Source organism: Danio aesculapii, chromosome 6 (assembly GCF_903798145.1).
Source record: "Danio aesculapii chromosome 6, fDanAes4.1, whole genome shotgun sequence".
NCBI classification, from domain to species: Eukaryota; Metazoa; Chordata; class Actinopteri; order Cypriniformes; family Danionidae; genus Danio; species Danio aesculapii.
In genome coordinates this window covers 40361769-40380299 of record NC_079440.1, presented here as the reverse complement: position 1 = coordinate 40380299, position 18531 = coordinate 40361769, and the positions used below count along the sequence as shown (strand labels likewise).

The 18531-nt window shown below is 33.8% G+C and overlaps 1 protein-coding gene across 1 annotated transcript in view; it reads right to left on the bottom strand.

The window, feature by feature from the left end:
• The window catches only part of oca2 (oculocutaneous albinism II), a 171519-nt gene that overhangs the window by 74301 nt on the left and 78687 nt on the right, over positions 1–18531 (bottom strand). The window contains exons 16-18 of the mRNA XM_056460168.1: positions 7590–7737; positions 4179–4236; positions 1952–2060 (exon numbers count right to left, since the gene is read on the bottom strand). Coding sequence (XP_056316143.1) covers positions 1952–2060; positions 4179–4236; positions 7590–7737 — 315 coding nt within the window. The remainder of the gene's footprint in view (positions 1–1951; positions 2061–4178; positions 4237–7589; positions 7738–18531) is intronic.

The window sequence follows — 18531 nt, the reverse complement described above, 5'->3', positions numbered from 1 at the left end:
TCTGCCACCCACCATTGGTAACTCAGTAATGCCACAGTCACACTAGACTTTGAGCTTGCAAAATTCTGTCATACAGTGCTGCGCAAAGGGGCAGGATAAAATAATATGATTATGCAAAATTTCTGTACTGAGAGAGTTCTGTACATTTTTCGATCTTCTATTGGTCTCACGCAATCATGTGATGCGATTTCACAGGTCAGGGTTCACCAAGCTTGAACTCTTGCATGCAGAGAAATATGAAACTTGCGCACTAGCTTGCGTTTCCAGTCTGCTGCATTCGCGTGCGTATGAATGGAAATCTATGGGGCAAAAAGTGCCCTTTAATAATGATATTAACAATAATATTAATTAATATTAGTGTGATTTCTAAAGGATTATGTGACTGAAGACTGGAGTAATGAAGCTGAAAATTCATCTGTAAAATCTGGAATAAAGTATTCAATTAAATTATAATCTACTTTTGAACAGTTATTTTATAGTGCACCACTGCCTTGGTGAGCTGGAGAAGCTTATTTTAAAACATTTAAAAATCCTACTGTCCCCAAACTTTTGACCGGTAGTGTATATAAAGTTAGTATATTGAAGCGAGGAGGTCATATTCAATAAGATAAACGCAACTATCATCATATTATGTATACAAAACTGTCAAACGCCATCAAAACAGTAGCAGAATTACCCTTATATAACAGAACAGCAGAAGTCAAATCAATGAAAGGATCTCTAGACCAGTGGTTCTCAACCACGTTGCTGGAAGACCATAGCACTGCATGTTTTGGATGTCACCTTTGTCTGTCACATCCATTACTGGTCTTTCAATCTCTGCTAATGAGCTGATGATCTGAATTAAGTGTGTTTGGTTAAGGAGACATGGAAAACGTGCAGATCTGGTGGTCCTCCTGGTTGAGAAACACTGCTCTAGACTATGATGTTTCATTAGGTTTATTACATTTACAATGGTGTCACACTAAAATGCACAAACATTCATTAAACATTGCCAGTCCAATAACTCCAATAATAATCTCGAATCAAATGTCTCAGTCCATTACATACACTTCTCTAGGTTTTCTGAAAGGATGAAATTGTATAATGCCCTATCTTTTCTGTATACCTGCTGTCAGCGTTGCAAGTTTAAAAAATTACTAATTTACTAAACTACTAAATAAACCACTAATGACAAAAACTACTAATTTGTGGCTCTCCTTACTTCCGGGTGCAGCTATCCAGCCGTTGTAGCTGGTGTATTCTGGGAAATTTTCTTAACCCTTGGTCTCGGTTGTGGTCTTGAAAAATCTCGAAGGGGTATCTACCCCTTCCCCTTAGCCCTACGCCTTCAAGATAAAGAGAATTGGGACACCCCTACCCCTTCACGTGAATACGCAAAACAAGGGGTAGGGGTACGGGGAAGGGCTAAGGGGTAGAAATGGGATTTGGCCTAAATATACTTCCAAAAACCAGCTAGAACAAAAAGCAAGGTTGTACGGTGTAAAGAAAACAAAACATAAAACAAGACTAATTTTGGGGCGAGCAGTACTGACTGTCTTATTCAGTCTCACGCTACTCCATTGTTATGGCTTTGCATTTGTGTCTCTTTCTGCATTTAAAACCCAGCTGCAAACAATTACGAGATCAACCCATTGACGGATTCATGCACACACCAATTAGATCATGGGAAGATGTGGCCAGCTTTATTAGAATAGCATTTGTTTCTCCATTTCTAATCTGTGAAACATAATGCGCATAAAACGAAATGGTTCCTCTGTGGCAGAAAGCTGGCACATTTTTGATCATTTCCAAAATAGCGAAGTATTCTTGTGATTCCATTTCCTCTGCTCAAACAGAGAGGAAACAAGCCCTTGTAATTATACAGCGAGGCATGTAAACAGCGGGGTCAGTTCAGCAATAGAAACGGATGAATCCTGATTATTTGTGTCCTTGATTGTATCTCACTTACCCAGATCCAGATGTATGGCAGGAACAAAGGAGTTCAGGAAGAACATGAAGATGACCACACCGAGGACAGTCAAGCACTTCACCAAGAGGACTTTGTCTGTTATTCTGTGCTGTAAAAAAAAACATGAACAACATATTTAGAAACAAGACAAAAAAATCCCATCTTAACATGCCCTCTAAACCTCTTCTGTTCATTTACAGCTGTAAAAAAACAATGATAAATTAAATATTATTATAATGCTAGTTACGTAACAGCTGGTATTAAGCCATATTAAGCTGGTATAGACTAACTTATACAGTGGAGGAAAATATATATATTTTGCTTTTGATGTCAAAGGTCATGAATACAATGAAAATTTAATAAATAGAAATCCCAAATTATGTATACAAAGATAAAACCACAGCAATGCTAGTAGTAATATTTACCAACCACAATATACTTGTTATGGTGAATTATTTGGCTTTCAAGAGAATAAAATCATAAAATTTCAACAGATATTTCAAAGCCAAATGATTTACAGTGTAAACACTTTTGCAAATATTTATGAGATCACAAAAGTCCATTTTTAAGAGAGGTGCAGTATATATGTTTGACTCCCGGTGGTTGAACTAGATTTAGAATGCCTCGCTCAAAACCGCTCAAAACACACACAAACACAGGTTGCCAGATTGACAACACCAACAGCAGTCAAGGCTGATTCAAGGCTGATTTAATTCATGTTCTAAATAAAGCAATGGCACGCTATAGAAGGAATATTTTTCCATATTAAAGGGAATTTTTAGGGAACACCTAAAATTTATATTTTAGAAACGACTTCTATTTCTTGCAGCTTCTATTTCTTGCAACAGGATAAACTGACAATGATCACCTCAGGTACACCTCGTGTGATTTACTCAGTTTGAATGCCATTTTACATGACCATTATTGCCATACTATACTGAAAGAGCAGCAGATAATTCACCTCAGATCGTGAAAATAAAATAAAATGTTTGAAATTGAACTTTAGAACTGACTCAGGGCAAGCCAATACATATCAGTGATTCAGCATGTACATTTGATAATGTTAAAGAAGTTTAATATGTATTAATTAGTTTATTAACCTTACCATTTTGTTGGGTTTCAGTGAGTGCATATTATGTGCTTCTGAAAGGTTGTATTTAAATTTCTGTTGTGTTTCGTCTGGTGCAAACAGCCCAAATGCTTATCACTACAAATCTCGCCATGTAGCGCGTTGTTAGGACATGGGTTAATACAATGTAACCTGCTCACCTAATGTTTACATTTGTAATATTTATATCATTTGCTAATTAATAATCACCTCATGAGGAACTCTGCGTCTCATTTCTGTGTCTCAGTCTCCTACTGTCCACTGAAGGTTGCATTTTAGTCGCAGACGCACACTTTGAGAGCTAAACTGGCATTGGGCGGGTTAAAGGACCAAAACAAAGACAGACATTCTGGCTCGTAACGCACATTTTCAAAGCAGAATATCTGACTTTAGCATTGTTTTTCAGATAAAGAAGTATGTTCACATATTATGGTATTTATATGATTTATAAGCATAAAACTTACATTCGCACCTTTAATTCAGTCAATTTTATGCAGCTCATAGTAACATTATTTAAACCAAAAAATGTATGGATAAAATGGATAATAATAATAATAATAATAATAATAATAATAATAATAATAATAATAATAATAATAATAATAATAATAATAATAGTATTATTATTATTAGTAGTAGTAGTAGTAGTAGTTATAGTATAATAATAATAATAATAATAATAATAATAATAATAGTATTATTATTATTAGTATTAGTAGTAGTAGTAGTAGTAGTAATAGTATAATAATAATAATAATAATAATAATAATAATAATAATAATAATAATATTAATAATAATAATAATAATAATAATAGTAGTAGTAGTAGTAGTAGTAGTAGTAGTAGTTATAGTATAATAATAATAATAATAATAATAATAATTATTATTATTATTATTATTATTATTATTATTATTATTATTATTATTATTATTATTATACCATGAGGGTTCTGAAGCCAAACCAATTGAGAACCAAAATGATCTAAATGCTGACTCCACAGTAAGCCAAGTCCCTAATCATTTAATACGATAACATCAGAAAGATAACAAGGCAGGGTTAGCAAAGAGGTCCCACACTCTATCAACTAGAGCCATCTTAAAGCAGCTTTGTTTTTACCTTTTTCTGCAGCTCTTGAATATTGTGCTCCCAGTTTTTGTCTTCCTGCGAAATCTGCCTGTGAAAATAAAGGAATGAAGCAGAATAAGAGTATATTAATACATCCTTTCAGCCAGCATGCACACCTGCAAATGAGTAGGAGTGGTGATTTCATATGGTCACCCCGAACCTTTTCTATCCAGCACGAGAGGCTGTAAATGGCTTCTGCTCATTCTATCTGTCATCAAAGCAAACCACGAGCTGCACAAAACCACAATCGCTCTTCTTCAGTTAAAAGAGGCATTTATAATGATAATAAAAGAAAAAAAAAATTAAAACAGGCTACTGTTGAGAACAAAATTAGTCTGTGTGATTAAAATTTCAGCTCTCTACAAGAACTTCTGAGGGCAGACACAATTGAGAACAATTACCTACTTTTCTACAGGTTAATTATTTCTCATTCATCATCCTGGGCTTCTGGGTATGTGCTGCTGACAGACACAACAGGTGTCATGCAGTGGGAATGGATATATTTTGGACCTAATAGGGTGTTTTCGAGTGATCTGATATCTAGACAATTTTCTGAAAATATCCTCATTATTTACTCACCCCAAGCCCATCCAATGTGTGCACTCCACGGCCACTTTATTAGGTACACCTTGCTATTTTCAGATTGGACCCACTGTTGCTTCCATTACAGCTTTACTTCTTCATGGCATAGCTTCAAAGAGATGCTTCAAAACATTGTTTTGAGATTTTGAGCCATATTTAGATGATAGCATCCCGCAGTTAGATCAGATTTTTTTTTGGCTGCACATCCATAATGTTAATCTTCCATTCCAGCACATCCCAAAGGTGTTTTTTTTGGGAGGGGGGGTTGAGATCTGGTGTCTGTGGAGTCATTTTTGCATTGCGAACTCATTGAGATAATATGAGCTTTGTCACAAATGGAGCATTATCCTCAGTGAAGCAAATATCACAAGATGGGTACACTGTGGTCATAGAGGAATGGACATGGCCTGCAACAATACTCAGGTGGTAGGCTGTGGTGTTTAAATGATGCACTAAGAGGTACAAAGTGTGCTAAGAAAATATCTCCCACACCATTTCAGCACTAGCAGGATGAATGCTTTCATGGAGTCTATACCAAAATCTGACTCTATCATCTGAATTAGGGCTGGGCTATTTGACACAAAAAACTCTTCTCACAATATAAGTCATCTCATATCCTGATAATGATACATTTCATGATATAGCACTATTTCTGTAAATATAATCAATTAATATGTTATATATACTGACCACATGTAAAGGACTATTTCTTTTTACATTTTAAAGTATATATTTATTCATATGTGATCATATTTCACACTTTATTTTACTTATACAGGCTTAATTACACTGAGTTGCTACCTCATGATTGGCTAATGCGGTTAACGAGAGTCTTTCTTTCTTCATCTGAAGAGAAATTAAGGTTTTGGAGGAAACAATTCAGGATTTTTCTCCAGGAATCTAATGAAAGTTGATAGGGCACAACAGATGTGATGATCCAAAGTACATATTTAAGCTAGGCCTGTCACAATAATCAATATATCGACTTATTGCACAATATATGGACATGACCTCAATCATTTTTGGAGATGCAATATATATCGCCCATACATAAAAACTAATTCTAGCAACATTTTAGCTGATTGTGCAACATCTCTATCTCTATTGGAAGCGTCAGTATGGTTAAAAACACTATTTACACACTTTTTTGTTAACATTTATTATATTATTTATTTAGGGTATGCATTTTCACATTCTGATTCAAACTATTAAATTGTTAAAATGACTATAATAAAGTTAAAATATTCTTAAAAATAAATTATTATGTGTTCTTTGCAAGAATGAACTTGCATTGAGATGATATTATAGTGTCATTCTGACATTATATAAAGAGTGGCTTAAAATGCTCTTAAAATGACATTAATATAATTTATCGCAATATATTTTAATGCAGTATATGATATCATGCTACAAAAAGTAGATATCGTGACAGGCCTAATTTAAGCACCATAATTTCAAAGTAATCCACATGACCCAAACAAAAAAGAGACAACAAATACAGGTTTTTCCCAAGCAAATTAATCAGCTCTTCCAATCATTCTTGGACAAAAATAAATCTGTGTTGCACATTCATGAGATGCTTCAGTTCGTTATCTCTTGCATGACTTATGCAAAGTTGTAGTCAAAAACCTTGATTTCTCTTTAGCACAAGAAAGAAAGTCATATTTATGGGGTGGATGGACTGTAGATGAGTAATATGTATAGTTTAATATCAAATACAGTTGCAATCAGAAATATTAAACCCCCTTTGACATTTTTTTCGTTTTTATATATTTCCCTAATGATGTTTATCAGAGCACGGAAATTTTCACAATATGTCTGATAATATTTTTTTCTTTAAAAGCAGTTTTTCACTTTTTAAAAAAACATTTTAAGGTCAAAATTATTAGCCCCTTTAAGCTATATTTTTTATTCGATAGTCTACAGAACAAACCATCGTTATACAATAATTGCCCTAATCTGCCTAGTTAACCCAATTAACCTAGTTAAGCCGTATTTAGAAACTATTATGTTTAGAAATGCGTTGAGAAAACCTTTTCTCCGTTAAACAGAAATTGGAGAAAAAAATAAACAGGGGGGCTAATAATTCAGTGAGGGTTAATAATTCGGATTGCAACTGTATGTGATGTCAAAATGGCTTATAATATTCTAAAAGGCTTGAAAATGTACATTGAATAGAAGTATAAATTTTTTTCATTTGTTTGCACTCATGACATAAGTAAACACTAAAATCACTCACAAAAATATGCTTATATTTAACACTCTACATTCATGAATTTAACAGTCATCTACGCGTATATCTAAAATACCAAGTCAGTTTGGAATTATATTAATGTCAGCCTTATCAAATAATTATTTGAAACCAGAATTAGCCTTAATGTGGTAATTTAGCACATTAGTCTTTTAAACCATGCTCATTTTATTATAATAATTGTAATTATTATGGTAAGAAATCCAGGGTGTTGTTTTAAGTGTCTGATTTAGTGAAATACTTTTCAGATTTTACATCAGCATGGTAGAAATGATCAAATTTACATCTATCAGATTTGTATGGATAAATTAAATTAAATTAAATTAAATTAAATTAAATTAAATTAAATTAAATTAAATTAAATTAAATTAAATTAAATTAAATTAAATTAAATTAAATTAAATTAAATTAAATTTAGATGACATAAGTGAACACAAAAAACAATGTAACAAAAATATGCTTACATGCAACATGCTGTGCATCCCTGTTTTAACATACCTGGTTTTAACATGCACAGTGTAGACAGACTGTCCCTATTTTAAGCAGACAGACAACATAAAGAACAGCACCTCTGGAAGGTCTTGAGCTTCTTGCGCAGGAGGCTTTCCAGATTGAGCACCTTCTGCATGAGAAGACACTTGACGGCGGTCTCCTCTCGGCTGGCAGGGTTAATGCGATGGGCTGTCTGCCTCCACACCAGAATCTCATGCTTCAGCTCTGCACGGCGACACAAATCGGGACAAGATAAAGAGTTCAGCAGTAGAACAGATAAATACAAATTAAGATAAGAATTTCAAATCTGTTACAAAAAAACTGGGAAGAAACAGATAACAAGAACTATTAAAGATAGGGATTTATGGCTAATCGGAGTCAATCCAGAACAAAAATAAAAATTGGGGGTAAATTGTAACACTTCTGTTCGCTCATTTGCCAATACTATGGCTAACAATTTCACTACATTATCAGATACAGCTAAATGTAGCTATACAGCTTTTTGACAATATAATGACCAAATTACAGCAAACATGATAAAGAGTCTATTTTGTTGGATAAAAAACTATAAACACTTAAAGTTGGCTTAAAATATTATTTATATAAAATAATATAAATGCATTTATATTAATGCCAGCCTAATTTTTTATAACTTGAAACTAAGATTAGCCTTAATATGCCAATTTAGCATGAGTCTGTAAGCTTATGTTACCCTCACGATAATAACTGTAATTATTATGGTAACTTTATAAGAATTCTAATTTAATAACATATTTTGCAATATTTCTTTTAAACTCTGCAGTAAATTGCATTTTCCAGGACGATTAAAGGTCTGTGAATAAACATTTGCGTATCTCTGACATAACATGTTAGTTTCTAGCAAAATATATATATTTTCTTAAGTAAGAATGTGTATGGAGTTATAAAATAAAAATAAATTATTTTTTATTAAAAAAAATTTAAATAAATAAGAAAATTTGTTAAATTAAAGAAAGCAACACAAAAATCAAATAAAGTAAAATAAAATAAAGCAACACAAAAATAAAATAAAGTAAAATAAAACAAAAAGCAACACATAAATAAAATAAAGTAAAATAAAATAAAACAACACATAAATAAAATAAAGTAAAATAAAATAAAATAAGATAAAATAAAATAAAGCAACACAAAAATAAATAAAATAAATTAAAGCAATGCAAAAATAAAATAAAATAAAATAAAATAAAATAGCAAAATGAAATAAAATAAAATAAAGCAACACAAAAATAAAATAAAGCAAAATAAAATAAATAAAGCAACACAAAATAATATAAAATAACAAACACAAAAATAAAATAAAATAAAATAAAATAAAATTAAATAAAATAAAATTAAATTAAATTAAATTAAATTAAATTAAATTAAATTAAATTAAATTAAATTAAATTAAATTAAATTAAATTAAATTAAAAGCAACACAAAAATAAAATAAAATAAAATAAAGCAACACAAAAAAAATTTAATAAAGCAAAATAAAGTAAAATCAAATAAAATAAAAAATAAATAAATAAAAAAAATAAAATAAAAAAATAAAAAATAAAAAATAAAATAAAATAAAATAAAATAAAATAAAAATAAAGCAAAATAAACTAATATAAAAAATTAAAGCAACACAAAATAAAATAAAATAAAATAAAATAACAAACACAAAAATAAATTAAAATAAAATTAAATAAAGCAACACAAATTTAAATAAAATAAAATAAAATAAAATAAAATAAAATAAAATAAAATAAAATAAAATAAAATAAAATAAAATAAAATAAAATAAAATAAAATAAAATAACAAGACATGACCGTAATTTAATGATGATTAAATTTAATTCCTTAAATTCTGATGGGAGATGAAAAAACACAGTAAAGGCATTTACTTTTATATAATTTTTTTTATCAAATGGAGAGGGTAAAGAAGGAAAAGATAAGGAAAAATAAGAAAAAAAGACCAGGAGGGACAAGGATTTATACTAGTCCTTCAGCATGACTTTTCACCAGTGATGGTGGGGCTGCTAGGAAAAGCTTTCCAGAAGCTAATTGACACAGGAAAAACATGCTGATCACAATCGACACAGTAATGCATCATGCCGAGGGCCTGGAAAACTATATCAGCCGCACAGCAGGCCTGATTTTTTGAAAGTAAGGCTCTGTGGGGACTTAAGGCTTTACAGAATTAGAAATTGGACTGGCATTGCGTGGTCACCATCAGACTTAGTGGAGGTCTTTGGTTCCAGACGCAGCGAGCACCTAGGGAACTGGCAAACCGATCATTTAAGTTCCTGTTCTTTATAAAGCACACTTCGAAAAGTTTGCATCAACTCCATACCGAGCAGTATTCATTCATTGTGTTCATCACCCGATAACCCAATAATCAGAGGAAGGAGAGGAAGACTGACATTCCGGATTGTGCGAGTATCATGCTGATGATGGCTCAAAGCGAAGACAATCCTCACAGCGGGCAATGGCCAGTGGTGTGGCAGAACATATAAAGCGGCCGGGGGAAGGCATTTGTTTCAGCTGCTTGTCTCTCCTATTGTTTTATCTCCAAAACGACAGGTGCAAAAATGCATAAATTTAATTGAGGCTCTGGGTGTGATGCATTCATTCCCGCCACACAGAGCAGAGTGTTTTCAAAAGAACTGAGTTTTTCTGTCGATGTACTGTATTTTAAGCTTGAGCAGAACTGAATATTGATTCTTTATACTCAAAAAAAGCATTAGGTCTCACTGTATATAGGGTTACGCTTTATTTTAAGGTACCCACGTTACTTTGTGACTATTCATTTAACTACTGAGTATTGGTAATTAATTACAGTACTTACTGCATGGTTACACTCTCAGAAATAAAGGTAAAGAAAACGTTACTGCAATGGTATCTTTTCAAAATGGAAAAACATTTCTATATCTAAAAGGGCCCATAATGGCAATTTATGTTCATTTATATTAGTAACTACAAAGTACACTACCTGGAAGTCTTGTTTCCTATCAACATTTAAGGAACAACAAAACTTGACTTCTAGTAGATCATTTGACATCAGAAGTGGCTTATATGAAAGGCAAAGGCCTCTATATTATGCTTATTTTACCAAACTAAAATATGATCATGCCTTAAAAGTAAGGTACGACTTTGCTTAGACAAAAGTCTTGTCACTTAACAGAAATAATGTACAGTATAGAAAATAAAGTCATGGTGCAGTGGAAAAAGAATTAATATTGTGTAGGACTCCCATGAGCTTAGAGGACTGCATCCATACATCTCTGCAATGACTCAAATAACTTATTAATAAAGTCATCTGGAATGGCCCAATAGTTCGTCAAGACTTTTGGAGACTTCCTGTAAAAGTAGCCATCAGACGATGGGTACACTGTGGTAATAAAGGCAAGAATAGGGCTCTGTTCTTGGGCCACTTCTCTTCTCCATCTACACGACATCTTTAGGAACAGTCATCCAGAAACATGGGTTTTTCCTACCACTGCTATGCTGATGATACCTCTCTTTTCACCCTGATGATCCCTCGGTTCCAGCTCGCATCTCAGCCTGCCTGTCAGACATTTCACACTGGATGAAAGATCATCATCTTCAGCTTAACCTTGCTAAAACGGAAATGCTTGAAGTTTCTGCCAACCCGACTCTACACCATAACTTTTCAATCCAGATGGATGGGGCAACCATTACTGCATCCAAAATGGTAAAAAGCCTTGGAGTAACGATTGATGACCAACTAAACTTCTCTAACCACATTACTAGAACTGCTTGATCTTGCAGATTCGCACTCTATAACATCAGAAAGATCCGACCCTTCCTATCTGAACATACAGCTCAACTCATTCTTAAAGCTCTTGTTCTCTCCAAACTGGATTATTGCAACTCTCTACTAGCCGGGCTTCCAGCTAATTCTATCAAACCTCTTCAGCTGCTTCAGAACGCAGCAGCACGAGTGGTCTTTGATGAACCCAAAAGAGCACATGTCACTCCGCTACTCACCCGTTTGCACTGGCTGCCAGTTGCTGCTCACATCAAATTCAAAGCTCTGATGTTTGCTTACAAAGCGACCTCTGGCTTTGCTCCTTCTTATCTGCTCTCACTTCTGCAGATTTATGTGCCCTCCAGAAACTTGCGTTCTGTGAATGAGCGTCGCCTCGTTGTTCCATCCCAAAGAGGGAAGAAATCACTTTCCCGAACTCTCGCATTCAATCTGCCCAGTTGGTGGAATGAACTCCCTAACTGCATCAGAACAGCAGAGTCACTTGCTGTCTTCAAGAAACGACTAAAAACTCAACTATTTAGTTTCCACTTTCCCTCCTAATCTGTAACTGCCTCTCTGGCTATACCACTAACTGTACTCTCTCTCAAAAAATAAAATAAAATAAAATAAAATAAAAAAAAAAAAAATAAAAATAATAATATATATATATATATATATATATATATATTTTTTTTTTTTTCCTAATGCTTTGCTTCTTAGACTTTACACACCTGAAACTTGTCTATAGCACTTGTTCACTGCTGCTCTTATAGTTGTGTAAATTGCTTCCTTGTCCTCATTTGTAAGTCGCTTTGGATAAAAGCATCTGCTAAATGACTAAATGTAAATGTAAATGTAATAAAGGGATGCACATGGTCAGTAACAATACTCAGGTAGGCTGTGGCATTGATACAATGCTCAATTGATACTAATGGGCCCAAAGTGTCCCAAGAAAATATGTTCCACACCATTACACCACCGCCACCAGCCTGAATTGTTGATACAAGGCAGGATGGATCCATGCTTTCATGTTGTTGACGTCTTGACCATGTCTACATGCCTAATGCTGCCATGTGATTGGCTGATTGGAAATTTGCGTTAACGAGCAGCTGGATGGGTGTACCTAAAAAAGTGGCCAGTGAGTTTATAACAATATAAAGTACTAGTTAAAAAATGAGTCTACATTATATCATATCAAAGTCACATATTATCACATATCACCAAGCTTTAATTACTCTAAATTTCTCAAGCAACACAAAATTCCCACATTTTGCACAAAATTAAAGTTTAAAGGTCTATTCAAGCATGAAGAGTGAATCTATTTTAAATAGTAAACTCCTGCTTATATATATACTATATAAGTACTCATCAACTTTCTCATCGAGCCCAGATATACAGGTAACTAAGGCCATATAACTGCTGTGACTTGTGCTGTGATCAACATGCAGTTATCATACACCATCACCGCCAATTCATCATAAAATGGCTTAAAAGACCTGCTTTAAATTGGATGATCAACTACTGCGGAACTCTTAGAGCATTCTGAAAGAAAACATTATGGTGCATGAAGAGGCTTTGTGTTTTCCTTTCAATCTGACTTTTAAGTGCGGCGAAAGCCTCTCGGGGAACCCTGCGAATGGCTGGAATGAGTGGTTTATTATAAAGCAGCTATTGTCATCCTGTCAGGAGTGTGAAGGAGAGCTCAGGTGTGGAGGTGTTCAGGAGATGTGAGAAGCAGACAGAGCAGCTGCTCAAGAGGCTAATGGCCATCTGTGGAGAGACTCTGACAACCGCACATGATTATTCTGATGCTTTATTTTCATAACAAATAATGGAATAAACAGAGCATATTTGACTTGGGGTTAAAAATGATCAAAACAAGCAGCTGAAAAAAGGTATGCAAGTGCAGAGATAATTATAGCACTTAAAGTTTAATTCTGAATGTTACTTGTGTATTATTATAAATTGTAACATTCTGTAGACACTAGCTGAAGTGGGATTATTTTAAAGGAATACAATGTCACAAAAGGAACACAAAAATCTTGCTGCCTTAATATGTTTAGTTGAATCAAATAAACTTTTCTAGTTAACTAACATCAGTCAAACTGACTAATAATATTAGGTTCAACTTTGTAAAGGTTAAAACTTTGTTCAAATCTGATTAATGTATTAGAACAAGTTAAAGCAACAGTTTAATCAATAGTTAACAAATGAAATACCCAGGTAGCAAAGAATTCTGGCCCAGATTTGGCATAAAGCTGTTAAAAGGCAGATGTTAAAAATTGATATGTGGGCTACATAAGTTTGGCCTATCTTGACCCACATTTAAAATACATTTAAATTATTATTTGAGTAAAGAAATATTTTGATGCTTGAAGCCATTTCCATCTTCCTGTTTGCATCTTCTAATGCCTTCATTTTAATCCAGGAAACAATCAAGATTTATTAAGCTATTGTTTCCAGTATGCTGCAAAATATGTAATATGTAATATGTAATATGTATGCTATATGTAATTTAACCTACATTACATATATTACAAATATTTTATTAACCAAATTTTTATTTTAGAAATTATGTTATTATTAACCAATACTAACGAGCCTAAAGCGCAATGCTTCATGGGTTTATACATTTTTATTGCAGTCGTGACACATCAAATATGGCTTCCAGACAATGGCCAAACATGGACCATAGCTGGCCAAGTTCAGACCGAGTTATGGGTTATTAACTTGGCTGAGACTAGATGTTTGGCCCAGACATGGAAGCCAGACTTGGTCCAGTAATGTACAGTAATTCTCTGAGGCATGTGGGCCAAGCAAAAGCTGATTGTGTGGGCCAGAGCTTGGCCAAAGAAATTTTGCTATGTGGGTATCAATATTATAACCGTCTTACACTCAAAAACACAAATAATATTTTTATTAAAATAAAACCTTTCCCCAAACAATATCCTCAATACTCCTCTGACTTATACTGACTCTTCTGACTTAAACTGTATCAACAAAAACTTATTGAACAATAAAACTACACTTTATTTACTTTAACGACTCATTAATAGACATGTTGCATGTCCTTGTGCATACTTGCATGCAACTAACCCTAAACCTAACACAAATTCTAACCATAACCGTATAAACACTACCTGACAAAAGTCTTGTTGCCTAAGTTTTAGGAACAACACATTATAACTTGACTTCTAGTGGATCAATTGTTATCAGAAGTGGATTAAATGAAAGGCAAAGGCCTCTAGATTTTGCTTAGAGAAAAAATAATATTGTGTGTGACCCCATGACTCAAATAACTTATTAATAAAGTCATCTGGAATGGCAAAGAAAGCATTTTTGCAGGACTCCCAGACTTCATCAAGATTATTTGGATTCATCATCAATGCCTCCTTCATCTTACCCCAGACATGCTCAATAATGTGCATGTCTGGTGACTGGGCTGGCCAAACCTGGATCACCTTGACCTTCTTTGCTTTCAGGAACTTTGATGTGGAGGCTGAAGTATGAGAAGGAGTGGTATCTTGCTGTAGAATTTGCCCTCTCCTGTGGTTTGTAATGTAATGGGCAGCACAAATATCTTGATACTTCAGGCTGTTGATGTTGCCATCCACTCTGCAGATCTCTTGCACGCCCCCGTGCTGAATATAACCCCAAACCATGATTTTTCCTTCACCAAACTTGACTTATTTCTCTGAGAATTTTAGGTCCATGCTGGTTCCAATTGGTCTTCTGTAGTGTTTGTGAAGATTGAGATGAAGTTTAACAGACGATTCACATAAAAAAAATCTACCTTCTGCCACTTTTCCAAATTATCAACTAGAAGTCAAGTTATTATCTGTTGCTCTTACAGCTTGGATCAACAACAAGACTTTTGTCAGGTAGTGTAGTAGTCAACATTTGAAGTGGATCATAAACATTTTTCACAATTGTCCTAAGACAAGAATTGGTGTTGTTTTATATTTTAGGACAACTTTAATGAAAGGTTTTTGATGTTAAATGTGAAATGCTGACTAGAAAGTACATCAATGCACTGTAGATGAATGAATAGTTGTCCTGTAGTACTTGTAAGGACACCTTAAAATAAAGTGTGACCTAATTAAATACAATCTTAAAAACATTTTCTGTAAAACCAAGTCATACAGGAATGATGAGAATTTTAGGCAAATTATTTTTATATTTTTAACGTCTGTGAACTTAATATTTATTAGTACTCAACCCAATTAGTACTTTTTATTTTAACTTAGGATTCATAAAACATTACAGATTTTAACAGAGGTGTTTGGTTTGCACATCATAAAAGACACTGGATTAATCTTGTCTCATAATTATTGATGAAACTGCATGTCCTTATCCTATGAGAAGACGCTTTGCTGAATTATTTATGAAAACATGCACAGTTTTTTTATGAGCGAGAGGTGTGCTAATGGAGTAATTGAGCTTTGAGCTTTGTAAGGGGTATAAAATCCCTTCCATATACCATAAATCTTTGACACAAACACAGTTTATTCTCTTTGTGATTGTAACTGGTCTTTACTAATCAAACGGCTCATGGATATGCTGTAAAGCTTTAAAAAATAGTTCACACATTTTCAAATAAAATGACAATTTATTTAAGATGTACTCACGCTTAAGTGTTGCCAAATCATTATGGGTTTTGTTTTTCTGTTTTTCACAAAATTTAAGCAATGGTGAAAACAGGAAATCTTTGACATCCATAGCAGGAGAAACAAATACTGTGGATGTCAATGGTTACTGTTTTCAATATTTTCGTAAATATATTTTATTGTGTTCAACAGAAGAAGCTCAAAAAGGTGAAGTTAGAGTAAATAATTAAATAATTGTCAGTTTGGAGTTTCTTCACATTTAAAATTGAAAAAAAAAATGCATTTATGAATACGCATATAAGTGTCACAGAGCATATACTGAGTATGTTTATTTTGTGGCGTGTTTTTATGCAGCTTTTATGGTCTGAAACTGAAATTGCTGTTGCATTGACTGTTTCATCAGTCCTCATCAGTCCTCCTCCAAATTTTGCAGTATTTCCCAAAACTACAATGAGAACTGCAGCACTGCTGAAACAGGGATATTATGGCCCTTTTAGACATTCTGGCAACTATAAGCACATATCAGCCCTCGTTAGATTATAGTAGACATTTATTCTACTATGGGTTAAGCAGAATAGGTTAACATGCATTTGCTAATTAAGTCTGTTTGGGGTCGGCGCAATAGCTTAGTGGTAAGCGCTGACATATGGTGCAGTAGCACTTCAGGGCGTCCCGAGTTCTCCCCACCCTCTCTCTCTCCCACTTCACTTTCTGTCTGAAATGCTGTCCTATCCAATTAATGGTAAAAAGGGCAAAAAAAAAGTCTGTTTGGGAACCATCAAAATAAAGTATCACAAGCAATATCTATATCTATGGAGGTGAATTAAAGGGACTCTGGTTCGAGTCCCGACTAGGTCAGTTTGAATGTTCTCCCCGTGTTCCTCCAGCGTGTGTATGGATGTTTCCTAGTACTGGGTTGCAGCTGCAAGGGCATCCGCTGTGTAAAACATATGCTGGATAAGTTGGCAGTTCATTCCGCTGTGGCGACCCCAGATGAATAAAGGGACTAAGTCAAAGAAAAACGAATGAATGAGTGAATGAATGAATGAATGAATGAATTAATGAATTAATGAATTAATAATTGAATGCGAATTAAAATTATGCACAAAATTGGAATTTTGCATAAAAACGTTGCGAATAAAGGGCTGTTTCCATTTAATGAGTCAAAAAAGAACATAGTCATCCATTTAGAAAAATAGAATATGCTGCAGTAAGTGAGTTTTTTATTTAATATAATAAATGACATATGTCTTAGAAGATGAAAATGAAATGCAATGGAGGAATGTAAGTGATCTTAGGGAGCACAGACACTAAATACTATTCTGGGAGGTAAAAATACTGGACAATTTAGATGAACTATAGCTAAGGGATTTTACAATTAACAATACAATCCAAAATCCAAAACAATATTTCAGATATTATTCAATGTGGTCGGTCTGATGTTTTGTCCATTTATGCCGTCCCATCACACACATTTTTATAATCAGATGATCAGTTAAAACAAAATCACATGAATATTTTGATGTGCATGCTGGAATTTATAGGTTATGCAATATATATTTTATGACTGCAAAATAGTTTATGCAGATTTTTTCTTATTGTTCATAAAGTTTATCCTACTCAGATGTTTTCATATATGTTTTAAGAAACATTTTCAAAATGTATGCACTTGTTAGCATTTCCATTAAGCTTTTTTGCAATAATCCGAAATGAGCATAAAATAGGTGGAAGGACACTATACTACTACTCTAATGACAAATAGTTGACGTGCGGATACAGTACATTTATGGAATGTCTGAAGGAGACCATCAAAATAAAGTATAACCAGCCATTACCTTTAATGACTGCTCAGGATAGAAGAATGTCTGAGTAAAAAAAAAGTGTGACATTCTGCCAGTGAGACTCTGTACTGTCCGTGGAGGTGGTGTTGAAGTGATGACTCCCTAGGTGAGAGTGCTATTGACCTGTCAGTGTCTATGAGGCCTTTAACAGCCTTTCGAGCTGTTTTAGCACCTTCACGATTGGACTAAATGTGACCTGTTCCTTCAGAATGTCATAAATATGCAACTCTTCGACACATCGGCCATCCCAAACAAGTGTTACACAATGTTGAATTTCAAGGTACAAGAACAACATACGACCCGACAGAGACAGGTAACTGCAGAGCTATAACCATGCTCTAACATGGATGCAATCAGCATGTGTTTTTGCAGATAGCAGTGTAAGAAAAGGGTAGTTAAGATTGAGCTGCTGTTGCTCTTATAGGCAGTACTGGGTAGGGAGGCTTTGGAGTTAATCACCTGAACTGTTAATGTGACTAATCCCACCATAAGAACACACTGTTGCCAGCCCTTCATTAGGGACTCTACTCAGCTGTGGTGTGAAGGAAAAAATACAGTAAAAGCACTCTAACTAAATAACTAAATCTAAGACGAAATACAGTTTGAAACAATTTAGAGTTACATTACATTTGCAGTTACATTTATTCGATTAACCACCCACTTCGAATGTTATCACTCAATTTAATGGGCATTGTCAGTGGTTATCAGCTGATAAATATGGGAGAGTAGGGGCCTACTAGTAGGCTCAGAAGGCTATTATTATCCATCCACATGGTTAATCAGCTATACTAAT